General features: G+C 39.1%; 1 protein-coding gene across 3 annotated transcripts in view; it reads right to left on the reverse strand.

Annotated features, from left to right (window-relative positions):
- nlrc5 (NLR family, CARD domain containing 5) overlaps nt 1-16,135 on the reverse strand; it is a 39,407-nt gene that overhangs the window by 8,889 nt on the left and 14,383 nt on the right. For 2 of the 3 annotated variants that reach the window (XM_073472065.1, XM_073472067.1), the window contains 35 exons: nt 15,672-15,900; nt 15,333-15,574; nt 13,825-13,908; nt 13,366-13,449; nt 13,179-13,262; nt 12,974-13,063; nt 12,492-12,530; nt 12,332-12,361; nt 11,966-12,049; nt 11,254-11,337; nt 10,885-10,974; nt 10,629-10,709; nt 10,421-10,504; nt 9,129-9,212; nt 8,619-8,708; nt 8,441-8,488; nt 8,312-8,341; nt 8,102-8,185; nt 7,928-8,011; nt 7,382-7,471; nt 7,178-7,237; nt 6,377-6,460; nt 6,172-6,255; nt 5,055-5,144; nt 4,837-4,902; nt 4,453-4,536; nt 3,818-3,901; nt 3,544-3,630; nt 3,380-3,439; nt 2,825-2,908; nt 2,624-2,707; nt 2,461-2,538; nt 1,494-1,568; nt 1,292-1,375; nt 1,064-1,147 (listed from right to left, as the gene is read on the reverse strand). In XM_073472065.1, coding sequence (XP_073328166.1) covers nt 1,064-1,147; nt 1,292-1,375; nt 1,494-1,568; nt 2,461-2,538; nt 2,624-2,707; nt 2,825-2,908; nt 3,380-3,439; nt 3,544-3,630; nt 3,818-3,901; nt 4,453-4,536; nt 4,837-4,902; nt 5,055-5,144; nt 6,172-6,255; nt 6,377-6,460; nt 7,178-7,237; nt 7,382-7,471; nt 7,928-8,011; nt 8,102-8,185; nt 8,312-8,341; nt 8,441-8,488; nt 8,619-8,708; nt 9,129-9,212; nt 10,421-10,504; nt 10,629-10,709; nt 10,885-10,974; nt 11,254-11,337; nt 11,966-12,049; nt 12,332-12,361; nt 12,492-12,530; nt 12,974-13,063; nt 13,179-13,262; nt 13,366-13,449; nt 13,825-13,908; nt 15,333-15,574; nt 15,672-15,900 — 3,003 coding nt within the window. The remainder of the gene's footprint in view (nt 1-1,063; nt 1,148-1,291; nt 1,376-1,493; nt 1,569-2,460; nt 2,539-2,623; nt 2,708-2,824; nt 2,909-3,379; nt 3,440-3,543; nt 3,631-3,817; nt 3,902-4,452; nt 4,537-4,836; nt 4,903-5,054; nt 5,145-6,171; nt 6,256-6,376; nt 6,461-7,177; nt 7,238-7,381; nt 7,472-7,927; nt 8,012-8,101; nt 8,186-8,311; nt 8,342-8,440; nt 8,489-8,618; nt 8,709-9,128; nt 9,213-10,420; nt 10,505-10,628; nt 10,710-10,884; nt 10,975-11,253; nt 11,338-11,965; nt 12,050-12,331; nt 12,362-12,491; nt 12,531-12,973; nt 13,064-13,178; nt 13,263-13,365; nt 13,450-13,824; nt 13,909-15,332; nt 15,575-15,671; nt 15,901-16,135) is intronic. The other variant, XM_073472066.1, reaches the window with a different exon arrangement.

The following is a 16,135-nucleotide window of genomic DNA, read 5'->3' on the forward strand; positions in this document are numbered from 1 at the left end:
TTTATCGGATTACTGTACATGCAGCTTCCTCTGGAGCCACAAAAGGATTTATACTACTTTTTTTCACATATGCAGTAGCACTACCCAAGACCTGTAAACACACTTTAATATGTAACATTTGTGGAGTTACCCTTTAATGACAGCCGTAAATATGGGACGGCAATTACTATCTAGTCAAATTGTTGCTTCTAAGATTATACAGCAATTTATTTTGAAGATATCTTTGCATGTTTTCTTGGCTCTGTTGCCAGGTAGGCATGTTAATCAACTAACTGATAGTGTAATTAGTTTGAATGTAATGGTAGCAACAGCCTGATCAAACTGCCTGGTGTGTTGTGAAAATAAACTGGCTGCTGATTATGCAGAGGCTTATTAGCCTAATTGAATCACTTTAAAAAAGAAAACATTTTGACTGAAAGTTGACTAAAATGTGACTTTTCATCAACTAAAACTATGAAGGATGAAAACTACTAAAACAGTAGCTAAGATGAACCATGTTGTGAAACTGTTATACTGCTTCCAGTCTAGGAGTGGATAATAAATAACTGTGGGCAAATTAAAATAGTTAGGTTAAAAGAATTTGTCATCTCTTGTGAGAATGATCTATGTCTATGTAAATATGATATGCATGTACATGCTGTATAAACAGCACTGACATTTGCCAGCTAAGTCCTGACCTGGCAGCCCATCACTGAGCAACACTTTACAGCTTGTCGCTATGAGAGAAATGGGTGAGGGGGTGAGGAGCTTTTTTGATGAGCTTCATGTGGAGCTGATGACATGCTGGTATGATGAGCTGTAGCAGCGGTGACTGTAATGCGAGAAGCAGTTTTGGCAGGGACACGGTCAGCAAATGTATGATATCATAAATAGAACAGATGATTTGAGAGGTGCTGGATATGTGTGTAAGTACAGAATGTCCGTGCCAATGTAGTAGTAAATGTACAGACATCTGCTTTAACTTGCTTTGCAGGCTTAAATACTGTTAATACTTAGCAGTAAATAGGCTACATTATGATGATTATAATGAGACCGCTCCAGTAAACCAGACAGTGTTTCTTACTTGAGACTTCGTAAAGAGTTGATATTCCTCAGTGATTGTGCCAGATACACCCTGCTCTCCTCATTCAGCTGCAAAGAGTCCAGACTAGACATGCACAAAGAACACAAACACACACACACATGCAGACACACACACACTTATAACTTCAGGACATTAAAGAAGCCTGTCTATCTGTATTCAGACATTTTTGCACAAAAGTTCATATACATGCATACATGTGTGTCTTACCTGAGGCCTTCCAGACTGACACTCTCTCCCAGTGCTCTGATGAGCTGAAGCCCTCCAGCCGCTGACCACAAACAATGAGACAGGCTAGAGAAAACAAGTCAAATGGTACCATTAACAGTTCCACATTGCGTTTATATAACCACCTGTAAGATTAATTTACACTACTGCAGAAATACTATTATGCTGAATGTTAAATGCGTACTTAAGTGATCGTAGACGGGGGAACATCCCGGTCATAATCTCTGCTGCAGTGTCACCAATCACATGACCTGATAAACTGGGAGAAAGAAAAAGGGGAAATTTTATTTCAATTCAGGAACTAACACAAAAATGATGTGCTGGCTATCCATTGAAATTTAAAGTCACGCCATGCAATATTGGAAGTGATTTTCATGCATGTCACGTTACAAAAAAGAGCCATTAAACACTGGAAGCATCTGATCCTTAACTGGCGAGCTGACATTAAGTCTATACAGTCAATACGAAGCAATTCCACTGCAGGAACTTTCCCCAGAGACTAGTAACCTTTGGAGGAAGTGCGTTTCCACCCGAGGGACCAAGAGCTTATTTAACCTCTTAAAAAGTCCCTGTTCAGGGGTTAGTACTTTCCAAAAGTACAGGAGCTTTGGGTTTGGAGCTTGCAGTGCTGAACACTTATGATTGGTGGAGTACTCGCAGCATTTTATTTCAAAATCTGCGGTCACAAACCAGTCTGTTTTTTGGTTGTTGTGCGTATGACAGACGGACTGACGTTAGTTCTTTTTTCTTGGTCATGTGCAAAAAATAAGCCACCTTTTTTCATACAACAGCAAACTAATTTGTCCTTTCTTTGTTGGTTTCTTTAGGGAAACGCAGTCAACAACGGGCTGGAGAAACCATTTACTTCCTCGAAAAGAACTTCCTGGGACTACAAGTTCCAAGTAATTTGTTTAGAAACACGGCGAAAGAAATAAAAGCTTTTCAAACAAGCACAACTTGCCTGCCCATGTTATTGTTGTGAATTCACCCAGTCCCCTTCAAACTGCCTTAAATGCACTATGCATGCACTGTCGTACCTACTGTTACCAGCAGATCAATTCTTTTAAATCAACTACAATGAATCAAACAGATGAGAGGAAACCAAATGAAAAGGCTCCATACAAGTCCCAAAATGTGCATTTGTTGCTCACTTAAGGCACTGGATGGCTGTAGCCTGCAGCAATGCCTCTGAGAGCTTCTCAATCACATAAGTCCCTTTGGAAGCAATACTGCAAAAGATGAGAGTAGATGGTTCTCATGCTCAAACCTCAAAACAGACATTAGTAAAACTGTCAAATGTGAAAAACCTCTCACCTGAGAGAAGACAGATGTGGCAGCGAGGGCAGAACAGAACAGAGGAACTCAGCTCCCCCTAGACCCAGTCTGTTGTGGGACAAACTGTGAAAAATGACAATAAACATGATTTAACATTGCTTTGTTTCTTCCATTAATAAAAAAAAGTCCCTGTTGCATACTATGCTTATTATATTAATACACAGAAGAGAGGGTACTAACTCGAGCTCTGTCAGTAAAGGACACTTCTGGATGAAGCTCGCCATGGGTGCAAGCTGGTGCCCCTCTATTGCACAGTCCACAAGGCTGGAGGAGGGAGAGGATTAGTAGATGTACTGTTTATGTTTATTTTCAATTTTCTTTTAACCTTTATTTATTCAGGGAGGGTTCACTGAGAGCTCTTCTTCAGGAACGCCCTGATCACATTCACACCACAGTCTGATGTGTTGGCCACTGAGCAGCTCCACTGGAGAGAGCTCTTGAGCACCTCAGTGGAGGTAAAGAGAGAGGGGCAAGAGCAGCCTTTCACTTTTCCCGCCCAGATTTATCCTGCCGGTCCAGGGATTTGAACCAGCAACCCTCAGGTCACAAGCTCACTTCTCTTACCTTATCCCCGATTTTAGGGTAAAGATAATTAACAACCACCTCCTGAATAATAATGTGTCTTACAATGACTGGCTTCCAAACTAGCTGTGATCATAAAATCACTGACTGCACTAAACACGTTTCTGATGGATGTGGGACTTTAATTTAAAAAGGCAACCTGAAAAGTATTACCTGACTGAAGTCAGTTCAGTGGACCTCATCAAAGACAGGTGCAGCGTGGTGTGTTGAACCCTGCAAATGTGAGGTATTCTACAGTGAGTTTGAATATGTTTGAATATGTGTATCACTACAAAGAGTGTATAGTCCTCCAATCTGTGTTCATTTGCATCTCTCACTTGATAGTGCGTATGATGCTGTTGAGCTCCAGACAGCGACACACCAAAGTAACAGCCTCCTCGGATCTGATCCAACCCTCCTCAATACTGTCAAAGAAGAGAGTGTGACACAGCTCAGTATTTTAACAATCAATTCAGCAACTGGGTACAGGTTCCTTCAGCTTTTTGAACACACACACAGATGTGCCATGACTTAAAAAAAAACAATATGGAAGAAAAACAATCCTACATGTGTTGTGTGGCTACTGGCTGCATCTACAGCGTTCTCTCTCACCTGATACTGAGTCCTCTCTCATCGATGTTCAATAGTTTCACAAAGTCCACGATCCAATCCGACTGCAGCAAATTGTTCCTGAGCCTGTGGACCAACCAGAGTAATCATACGTGATATTTAGATGAGTCTAAGTGCCAGGATCTAGTGTTGCATGGAAAATAAATTGAACACTGGACCAGCTGAGACATTTAGCATTATGAGCTAGGTCTCTGTACTCACACTTGTCAAGAAAAGCATCAATAATGTATTAAGACAATATCATATCTGTGTCTTGAAGCAAAATTAATACTGCCTTCATTTGCAAATTAAGCAAGACCTATAGCTTTATTTTTGATTCACTCCCTTGAGTTTTTTTAAGCTATTACTAGTTTTTGAGGGCTTCATAAGACGAATAATCATTTAGATTTTTCACACATTCTTTTGCATAAAAGTATGTAATCTTTCAACATAGATTTAACTCTGAAAGTCAAAACTGGAATTACAGTTTTGAAATATTTACAGTATTAACCTCCACATTGAAATGTAATTTTTAATTGATAGTCTGTTTTCCTAAATTCCTCACAAGCTGATGAGAAGCTTTTCATATGATGAGAACTACGATATAAAATGGACAAAGAAAATTGAGGTGTACTTACTCCACTTTGGTCAGACTGGGACACAGAGACACAATCTCTGCTAATCTGACCAGATGGTCACGTTCCAAACTGCTCTCTCTGACACTGGCACATAGACAGAGAAGATAAGAAGGGATGGACAAACAAAAATTACTCAACACACGAGGATTTGTCAAAGGCATACACCGCTTTACTGATGAATACAATTTGCACTACCTCCTACTACTACCTTATCAGACAACGGAAAGAATAAATGAACCTATGGTTGCATCAATCATCCCACCATGTGATTCAAACGAGGTGAAATTCTCGGCTCAGTGGTGATGTGGTAATGGTTTGAAGGTTAACTTCAAACTCAAAGCCGCTGCACAGTTGTGCTTTTGAAATTTTGGGTCAATGTCCTACCTCAGAGTTTTTTCACAGCCTTCAGACTGTGTAAACCAGATGAGACACCTCTCCTCTGCTCCCAGACTACCAGCAGACATCACAAAGTCGAGTCGACAGACAAGAAGACAGACACAAATACTCCATTATTTGTGCAGTTTTTCATGTTTTCACAATCTAGTTAATTGCTTTCTTCTCTTTCCACTTTGTTCACTCAATTCCACAATGTACAGACTTACCTGACTTCTACACCAGAGATGTTACCACAGACACACAGCGTGCTGGCCACATCCAACAGCCCCCGCTGGGTCAGGCTGTTGTTGCTCAAACTGTGGATGGAGACACATTAAAGTATTTAAGACCATTAAATACCTTCTGTATGACCTCTTGGTGTGGAAACTAAAGATCTCATGGAGGAGTCAGGCTGAGCTTTTAGTCAGTTGTAACAAGCATGTGTGCTATATTGGACTGCCAGGACCATCCATTCCAGAGGGAGTTTGAGCCATTTCCCTCAGGCCTCTGTTTCAGGGCATCCATTACGATGACTAAATGACTCTGTGTCTCTTTCATCAGCTCTCTTTCAAGTGCTATTGATTTGTTTAACAGCATTTAGCACGTTGGCTGCATTATTTGAACTACCCTGGCATATTTGCACGTTTGTAAATGTGTGCTTGGTATGAATTTACATTACCCTGCTCTAGCCATGTGATTTATTGTTGATGTTGTTGTTAATGTTGTCCTTTTGCCTTCTACCAACATGTGAACCGTTACTGCTTTACAAACTTCCCCTCTGGGACACCCGTGGACCTTGAGAAAAAGGTTATTGTGTATTTTACCCATTTACAATCATATGTGATATATTACTGATAAACTTCACTGTAAATTAAATCATTATACATACAAACTGTAAATAGAAATGTAGAAACAACCCAAAAATACTAATGTAAGGCTTAAAAAAATACACACAAAATGTAAATTGATATCCACCAGTTTCTGACGACATTCTGGCTGAAACAACTGAAAATGTGTCTGTCAGGCTTGAATCTGCAGTAAATGAACTGAAAAGTAAAAGAACACTGATACCCTTCTTTATGTGCAGCATTATATGCAGATAGTTGACACGTGACACACTGAAGTGCTTCTTTACAGTATGTGGGACCTTTTGTCTTATTAAAAACATGCCTAATCTGTTAAATTATTTGTATTATCCTTTAGTTAAATCAACTGAATGTCCCATACTTTTAACAAACTGTGCATTAAAAAATAGTTTCACTGTTTGCTTTGTTCTATACAGCTGCTACGAATGAATATTGAACTGAAAATGTTGACATCAGTTTTTAATAACATGTATCTTACTTGACGTAGCGGGTGATTTGAAGCTCTGGTACAGAATCCACAAAACGCCTCACTCCTTCATCTTCCACTTGGTTACTTGATAAGCTGCAGTCAAAAGAAAAGATGACTCAGCATCAACACCAACAGTGTGTAAGAAAGCAGTGGTACCTATGTACAGTACATGGGTATGTGTGGTTTGTGTGTGCGTTCTGTGTGTGGAACATACTCTAGGTCAGACAGGCGAGGACCCTGCTGTAGGATCTCGAGCAGTCTCTCCAAGGTGTCCCCTTTCAAGTCAAAATCATTTAACCTGTGTGCACACAGTCAGTCAGACAGATGCAACATTGGGACATCAAAGTAGAATTCCAGTGCCTTTCAAAATACCTGGGCCCTATTGTGACATTTTTTGGTCGACCTTTGTTACATGTCACCACCTATTTCCTTTCTGCCTTCATCACTGTCCAATAAAGGCGAACAAGTGTGTTTTGCAATCATAAAGCTGCTGCTTGTGTAAATGGAGTCTCGTGGATTTCGAGAGAGCAACATAACAGCTTTTTCTGTTTTGTTTTGCAAAAGTAAAACCTCTCAATAAGAATCCAATAAGAATCCTTTCCAGAGTGTTGTTTTACAATTAGAATAACAATCTGAGCCTGTCCGTGTCAGAAACAAGCATTTTTAGTGAATGTAACCTTGGCAGTTGAACGATTATTGCAGCCACTGCAGTCCATGTCGTGGCTGCCGGTTGAGGTGATCTACTATAAAATTATGTCAACATAGGGCCCAGATTTAAAAATACTGGAATCACCCTTTAAGTTAGGAAGTCACGGTAACATTTTTAAATTTGCTGCCAAGTACTGCTTTCAGCTGTGGTAGACAGCCAGTGCTGGAAGAGTTATCTAATCATTTCCGTAATGAACCACAAACCCTGGCAGTTAGACACAAATCGAAACACCCACACACACCAAGTTTGCTTTAGTTATACCAGCAGACGGTGCATTCAAAAAACTGTCAGTAGCTGATCACAGACCTGCAGCTGGCGCATTCTGCTTTCACACTGTCAAACCGGATGAATGATTCAGCCTGAGGCCTGACGAAGAGTTTAAAGCAATATGAAACAAAAACACAGAAAAACATTTATTTAACAATTATTGCAGTGAAATATTCATAATGAACAGTCTTATTAATTGTAGCAACTACAGAACAGGGATGTTGTTGCATCTCAGGAAAGTACCTGAGCTCCACTGAGGTGACTCGCTGACTGACAGTCAAACAATTGACCAAGTTCAGTGCTCCAGCTGCGGACGTGATGCTGTGGCTGACGCTGTGGAAAACGACGATAAAAGGTTATCAAATCACAGTAGCTATTGATAAAAAATAAATGCAGGGTTCTTGAAGGGTTAGGAATACTGAACTATAGTAACCTTTTGTGAAATTTCCCAAGCATGACAGCATATTTTTGTGTGGTGAGGTTATCAGCAGAGTCAGCACAATAAGAAAAGAAGCCTCAGGACTGACTCCCTCCTACAGCTTCCTGCTTTGTTCACACTGGGCCACATTCTGAACTTGAAGTGTTTGCCATTTTACACTGATCTCACAGGACTGGATACATTTCTCGATTGTGCCATCATCTTTATATTTATCCCCATTGTAATAACAGTAATAATAATACATATCAGTATAACATTAAATATACATACAGTACACATATTTGTACCATTTTTGTGTACAACTTAAATTATTTAAATATCAATTAATTCAAACATGTGTATATTCCTACTTGAGTCTCTGCAGTGACGTCATCTTCGGCAGGACCTTCAGCAGATTCTCGATAGCCTTGTCTGTCAGCGAGCTGTGAGACAAACTGACACAAAATAAAAGTATTTCTTATGTCTATTTGTCTGGTCAAAATCCTGAAAAAATAATGTGTGGATATAATAATACTCTAACTTACTCTAATTCCAAGTCGGAGCGACACTGGAGCAATCTCCTACAAAGTGCGGTCACATTAGTTGGCAGGAGGCTGCTGCTGTTTATCCTACAGCGTAAAAGAGAATCATTTTGTGTTTTAATTTCAAAGTAATCACTTGTTTTTAAAGAAAACTTAAGTTAGACACACTTCAACTGTGTGTTTTTCCTCAAACTCTATATCAGCATACTGTACCTGAACATCTTTAGCTGCTGATTGTCTTCGCTAAAAAAAAAAGAGAGCACAAAATGAGCTCATTAGCTGAAAAATTCAAATGCAGTGTTAGGGTTACAGTTGTATCCAGATGTGTGGAGGTATTTCTACCTTTTGTCATGGCAGAACTTCAGGGTCACCTGCTCTCTGCCTCCATGACTGTAAAACCAACAGCACACATTTAACAAGACCATTGTCTCCCTCGTCTATTTATTTCTATGCTAATTTATGTAGCACTTGTACTTGTGTCTAAAAGCATTGAGTGGCTGAAACATAAAACAAAGAGTACCTAATGTGAATTTGTGTTAAGTTGTTGTGGGAACACAAAGCACCAGCCAGCATCAACACTCCCTCCATGGTGATCTGGTTGTTACTGGCACTGAAAAAACACACAAAAAACAATGAGCCAGGGGGAAGGACATCACTCAGCTCCAAGTGAGCCATTAATAGTGAGTGATGCCCCGGGGTAAACAAAGTAGCTGCCAGCATTAAGACGCTTGCTTTGGAACCTGTTTGGTATGAAAATACCAGTCCAGCTTTCGCCAACTAACCAAGATAAGATCAGCTCTGTCTAACGCAAACAGAGTCTCATCTCTCATTTAAAAACCTTTCTTCCTATTTCAGTGCAGAAGCCTTTTAGCACAATTCTGCTGGCAGGTCGAATCACTCTTATTAAGTACACATCATACGATCAGTATCAGGCGTTTGCTGTGAAGATCACCAGTAATGTTTCAGATTTTTTAAATTGTTTCCAGTGTATCATTAATTACATTGTTATCACTTTGTGTGTGAGTCTTACTTGATCTCCCGGATGCTCCTCAGGCGTGGCAGGACCTCCAATAGTTTCCCCAGACCTTTGTTGCCTAAAGAGTTACTAGACAAACTGACAGGCAAGTATGTGGAGTTAAGATAAAATCAGAGAGAATTTTTTTCACTCTAATTTTATCTTAACCCCACATTCTTGAAGAGTACAACTTGAGTACCAAAATGAAAGAAACACTTAAACTGGACACAACTGCATTACAATTTATAGCCCCATATGAATTTACCCTACAGACACATCATGTTTTTTAACGAGGTACAGTGGTTGATGCTTCATTTGACTCATTATCAATAGCAACTATAACAGCTATACAACTGGAGATGCATACGTTTTGAATATATGAATTATTTTAGTCTAATTACATTAAATCAAAGCAGGCTTAATAAACATAATGTGTTTTTTAAGTGTCTATAATTCAAGTATGTATACAAAAGTAATTCATTTCAAGTTGGCCGTCTTTCACATCGGCTCAACATGATAGAAAAACTTTGCATTAAATGTGACCCTTTACCTTGAACTCATAACTTAACAGCATTAGAAGAAACAATTACAAGTAATTAAAACAGTTAAAGTCACTGTTTTAGACAAGTTATTTATTATTATAAATTATTATCAAACCGTCAGCAGATGCAACCTTCAGTCATGTGAACAAATTATGTACATCAAACCCGCACTGTCTTTGGTGAAAGGGCTTTCAATGTTTTTGCACCTTCATCTTGGTGTAAGTTATAAAGACACCTTAAACTAGATTATTTGTTAAGTATGTCCTGTTATTGAACACTGATACATTTATTGTCTTGATGTCATTTGATATTTATTTTATTTTCTTCAGTCGCATGTTTCGTTTATATGAAATGTCTTAAGTTGTTGTTGTTGTTTTCTCTGAATTTTTTTATGCCGCTGTCTTGGCCAGGACTCCTTTGTAAAAGAGATTGTGAATCTCAGTGGGAAGGTTAAATATATAAACATATTCTAGACATAACACACACTGATTCTGCTGTGCTTTTGTCCTTCAGTGAGGGATTCCTCTACTCTTCCCCTGCCATGTTTTACATACATCACAATAAATAGAAATGTAACTGAGTTGGGGTGGATGCATTAACTTAGAGCTTAGGTTTCTACTGTGGGGATGGGAGGGTTTGCTACTGCTGACAAGCTCAAAACATGAGACATCAGTAGAGAACAAAACCCAGTCAACATATTTTTAACACAAATTTGAACATGTAGAACATTTTTTTGTTTTTTCACCATCTTTTTTTGTATCTTACTCGAGCAAAGTGAGTTCAGAGGAAGTTCCCAAACTTCTCCAAACTTTCTCCAGATCAGCAGGAAGCAGACGACAGCAGCTGAGACTGACAGAGGAAACAGCTTCATGATTACTATCATCATCATCACCAGTAATACCGATACACAGAAATATGAAGGTATATTTTCACTGTTTGTTACTTCCCTTGGATGTTTGTTTTTAATACATACCAAAGTATTTTAGATCTTTCATCAGCAGGTTTTTCTTTTCCTCCAGGGAACACAATAGACACCTGGACAGGACTCTGTAGTCTGAAACATGAAGAAAGATAGTAAAATAATGAAAAACTGAGGTTTACTAATATGATTTAAATATGCTGTTGGTTATTTTACAGGTTTTGATGGTCCTGCCTGTTAGTGTAGAGATAACTATGCATTTATTAGTACTTTGTGTTAAATGATGTGAGCATGTTAGGGGTGTTTGTACCTGATATGAAGCTCGATCACAGCAGGACAGTCTGATAGCAGAGCCGTCAGAATCACAACACCTTCCACTGAAGAGCAGCTGTCATTCACACTGAGAAGACACATCTGACATCAACCATCTGCTGCTGTTCAATTCTTACAAATGCTGAATACAGTGTTTTATACTTTGTACCTATATGTAACCACTAAAAATTAAATAGCGCAATAAGGCTTTTTTGAGGGCTAAATAAATAGAGTACAGCATAAATGGCATATTTTATAGCAATTACAGTGTGGTAAAAAATCAGCCAGATGCAGAGTACATGTAGCTTTATGCCACTCTTGTATCATGTGCTTTGTGGTGAGAAGTTTGGTATGAATCCAGTCTCACATGATCTCTTTGGAGACGTTAAACATTGGCAAAAACTGAGTCAGCGTCCTCAGAGTTTCCAAATCCCAGTGGCCTCCAGACAGACTAGGGCACACAAACACACACACAGAGCTTCATTAGCAAATGATCGGAATGAATATACTATATGTGCTATTAGCAGCATTGCAAACGACACCAATAATATACACAGACAGAATATACGCCCTCGTTAGCTGTGACAAATATCGTGCCATTGAACTATAAACTGAAAAGTGTCAGTTGTGGTGAGCAGTGCTCTGTTGACTTAAAGGAAGTTACAGCACACATAAAACAAAACTTCTGCTAACACTGCCCAGGAGAGAACATAAAGCAATGAGCCAGTAACTGGCTGTTGTCATTATACTCAGTACCTCATTATTCTCTTTCGATATGTATGTAAAAGTATGTAAGTATGATCAGCAACATGCACTACAAGATCATCATATGGTTGCAGTGTGGCTGTCCTGTGAGAACCACATATCTCAACAAAGTCAACTTTTTTTTTAAAAAGTAGGTTTTTTTAATAGTGTCTAAATAGTTATTTGGCTTAAGAAGTTCAATTTTCTCAACCTACACAAAAACACTTTTTTTTTTACTAATGAGTAAAGGGAACAATATCTGATCTTAAGATGTAGTGCTGTATCATTAGTAGGGAGTTTCCTGAATTTTAAGTGGTGTATTTATCGTTACTTACTTCAGGACAGACAGGGCGGGGCAATGTGTCAATGACTTGGCAAGTTTTTGCATATCAGGCTTGCTCCATTTCTGATTCAACAAGCTGGAGAACAAATTGCACCAAAAGATAAGTTTAACAACAATAAAAAGTACAAAACATCAACATTTAAAATGAAACTCAATCAGCACTTGAACTTAACAGACTGAATAAGTCCAGCAGTAGTTCTGTAGTCATAGACTCTGTGGCTGTTTCTGGTACATGAACCTTGTTCAGAGCCATTTCACTTCAAATGAGGAGCAAAGTTCTTCAAGGAAACTCGCTGCGTTTCTAAAGATCTGGACAGCTGTCAACATTTAATAAGAGCGTTATTGTTTGATGTCTCACCTGATTTTTGGTTCAGACTTAGGTTTATGGCTGCGGAGGGGAACGCATGAATAAGAGAGAATTTCAGTGTGTGCAGAATTCATATGATGACAATGTTATTCAATGACAAACTGTACGGTTGATTACTGGTTGGTATTTACTGTTTAACCATTAAACTCACCTGTTTTGACAGAAGGTTACTGTCACTTCCTTCATCCCACTGCACAAAGAATACAAAATCCATATTTTATTACAATGTTTACTTGCTCACTTTTTGACACAATCTGAAACTTTTTAACTTTTATTTCATTCCTTAGAGGTCCCATAATGCAGAGCCAGTGCGGATGTACTGTTTGGCCTCTGTGTTAAAGGTGCATTATGTAGTTTTTGGGAGGAAATTCTAACCAGAAGAGAAAGATCTTTATTGTCTGATTGTTTTTCTGCCTAAACAAACTAAATAAACAAACTCTTTTTGTTTTCATGCCTGAATAAACTGAATAAACATCTGACCTTAAAGGACAACACCATTTCATACTGTTTTACTTTGTTTATATGTGGCGGACCCTGCCACCTGCGATAGGTCGTGCAAAAATAATGATGCCTGTAACTTAGCTGGTGTCTGACTGTATATGTGCATGTGCGCGTGAATGTGTGTGGTCGTACTCTGCGTGAAGGTGCTGGATGTTCAAACATGAAGACATTGTCCTGATTAGATAGTCCACTGCTTTCAGAGACATGTTGTTTCGACCCAAACTGCGAGGCAAACGTACACACGTTACTCTTATGCACAGAATCAGCAAAATCTGCAGCAAAATCTTCAGATAATACAGCTACTAAAAATAAGATCTCATGAGCAGAATGTTCTTACATTAGCGAGACCAGTCTTGGTAGTTTGGTACAAACATCGGCTATGTGTTTGATCCCTGCGTCTTTCAGATTGTTGTCACTCAAACTGCAACGTCAAAACAAAGGCATCAAATTTAAGACCTGCATCCAGGTGTCAGCAATGCCATTTAGTCAGAAAGACAACAAAAATAATGTTGTAGCATATATACTTGATTTTAGTGATGTGTGGACAGTTCTGTAGCGCAGAAGCCAAACTAGCTGCTCCTGTGGCAGTCAGAGCAGAACCGCAAAACCTTGTGGAGAAAAAGACCAAATCAGTCACTGTTGTGAGGGTGTTTCTGCTACTGTGAGCTCATTTAAAACATTAACTGTGGCTTTCAAAAAGTTAAATTCACAACAGTCATGTGGAACTTTTTGTTGGATTGCTTTTGTTTTTGTTATATTCTAAATGCATTTTTTTTTATCTGTAACTAATTATTTGCCCATCTCTGTTTTTTGTTACAGTATTTCAAAGAAAACAAAGTACACTGATCTGTGAGTACAGCCTGAGGAAGGTAAGCAACATTTAAACTACACCACTTTTGATAAGCTAGATATGAATTCAAGAGAGATTCAAGAGACAGACATGAAACAATGTGAAACAGGACAAACAATGATTTGAATCTTACTCAAGTTTCCTCAGGGTTGTGAATTTTGGCAAAATGGAGGACAACTTCTCAGCAAACTTGTCGCCGTACTTGCGGCTGCGAAAACTGAGAGCAAACAAGTGAAGGGGAAAAAATTAAAAATCAGAACGAAACAAGCCTTAATTGTGAATCAGAAGTCGTAATGCAGAGACTGCCATGGAAATATGTCAGATTTGTTGGGCACACAAATGAAAGAAAATACAATAGCTTTAACTGCATGAGAGGTCTGTGTGATTCTGTCACTGGGACCCTTCAGAGGCCTCGAGAGCTTCTGTGGAAAGACTTGCAAACAAAAAATACTACACATCTATTAGGAACAATGAAAAGAAGAGATCTGGAATAAGCCAAAGCTCAGAAACTATGTGCAAATGACAGATGACAGATGATTACTACACATTACTTGACACTTATTTTTAGGAGAGGGCAGAGTTCCCTATGTGCTCAGTTTAGACCGGTCTAAACTGAGCACAAGTTTTTGTTTGTCTGAAGGTTGAGCTGGGTCTTCTAAAAGGAGATCTGTGTCTTTGTCATCTTTCTGTATCTATGTTTTTGTAGTTTATTTGTTTTGTTCCCTTTTTCTTTTTAATTGTTGTACATTGTCATGTCATTTTACTTGTGTGGACCTGGGATAGCTTCAACCTTGGTAGTGGCTAATGGGCATCTAAATGAATAATTAAATAAACAAACAAACAAACACAGTATTCAACATCATAATATATTTTCTTTCACTGATGTGTATGCCCTGAAATGTTGCCTTTTAAAATGTGTGCCACTGTATATTATGGTATGTTATGTGTCAGTCTTTGTGTTGTTGTCTAGCGTCTTGTGCGCTCATATGGGCATAGGCACTATATAGTGAACACATTAATCAATGAATCAGTTATATACAATCATACATGAACAACTCCATATGCTGCTCTTTGAGTTTCCTAAGTCTAGTGTGCAGAAGTCCAAGCTCTCACCATTGTCTGCTTTACACACCTTCTGGCTCACGGTTTATTGTTTTATGATGAATAGGCTGATACTGCCCTATAAAATACAACAAGTTCATTCTCTGATAAAATATCCCTCACGGTAAAGGCATTAGTTTTTGTCTTTATGCCCTTGAGTCCAGGTTACAGTTGGCCTACTTGACACAAACTCCACAGGGGCACAGTAGGATATAAAGAGCTTAAGTCAGATCCTCAGTATGCAGGACAGGTGGCCAATCAGCTGTGGAATTTCAAAGGCAAAGCAGCAGCTCTTTCCACATACGCTGCTCAGGTTTTTCAGATTCTTGACGTATTAACACCACTCACCTCACCATTCCTATGCTTTACAACCTAATTTTTCAACTGCTCTTCCTGTACACCATGCCTCTGAACATGAAAATAGTTCCAAGCATTACATGCCCTGAGCACTTAGCATTTTGATTGTGTATTAAATGTTCCATTTACATAACTGACAGTCTATGCATTGTTTTGCTTGTGTAAGTATTTGTATGGACTTACCAGAGGAAGTGAATGTACTGACACCTGGGCAGGACATCTAAACACTCCAACTCCATTGAGCATGCTCCAAAGTCCAATCCGATGCCATTATCATCTTTTGAGTTCACTACAAAAGCCAGAGCATCAATATCATTCGGTAAGAGCCGGATGTTGCGCAGCTCCAGGGTGGCTCTCGTTTCCACAACCTTTTGAGCCAGTTTGCGGTCCTGGCTCTCCTGGACACAGTGGCAAAGCTCCAATACCTGACAAGATTTAACAAGGTGGATTCAGTAAAGAAAGAAGTCTGTGCAGTTAAATTATACGTCCATTTATCAGGATTCACTTCAGTTAATATTCTACCTTTGGTCCAGTCAGGTTGTTGTGACAAAGGTTTTCTAGCAGTTTTAGAACGAGGGCTTGTCGTTTTTGGACCCAATTCTTGCCTCCTGTTCCACCAGAGGTCCTGGCTATTTCAACTAAGGCTTGAGTGCAGTTTTGGGAAGCCAGACCACATACATACAGGTGCAGGGAGTCTGTAAAGACTGTCCTCTGGTCTGACTTGGTCATCCAGCGAGTTTTCAGACTGAATCTGAGAGAGCAATCAGGAAGAGGAGAGAGCAAAGTCAACATTTTACTTGGATTCAGAAGTAGATACACACCTACGTTATATGGCTGTGCAGAGGACAGTTCAAGCCTATCCGGCCTGATGAGAAGAATTACTCAAATGTTGTACAGTAGACTGCTTCGTGATCATTATATGACAATGGCATATTTTGGCAAAGGACATGTTAGCTAGCATTAGCAACGAGAGCTTGTGCAACAAA

This window comes from Pagrus major, chromosome 8, assembly GCF_040436345.1.
Source record: "Pagrus major chromosome 8, Pma_NU_1.0".
NCBI classification, from domain to species: domain Eukaryota; kingdom Metazoa; phylum Chordata; class Actinopteri; order Spariformes; family Sparidae; genus Pagrus; species Pagrus major.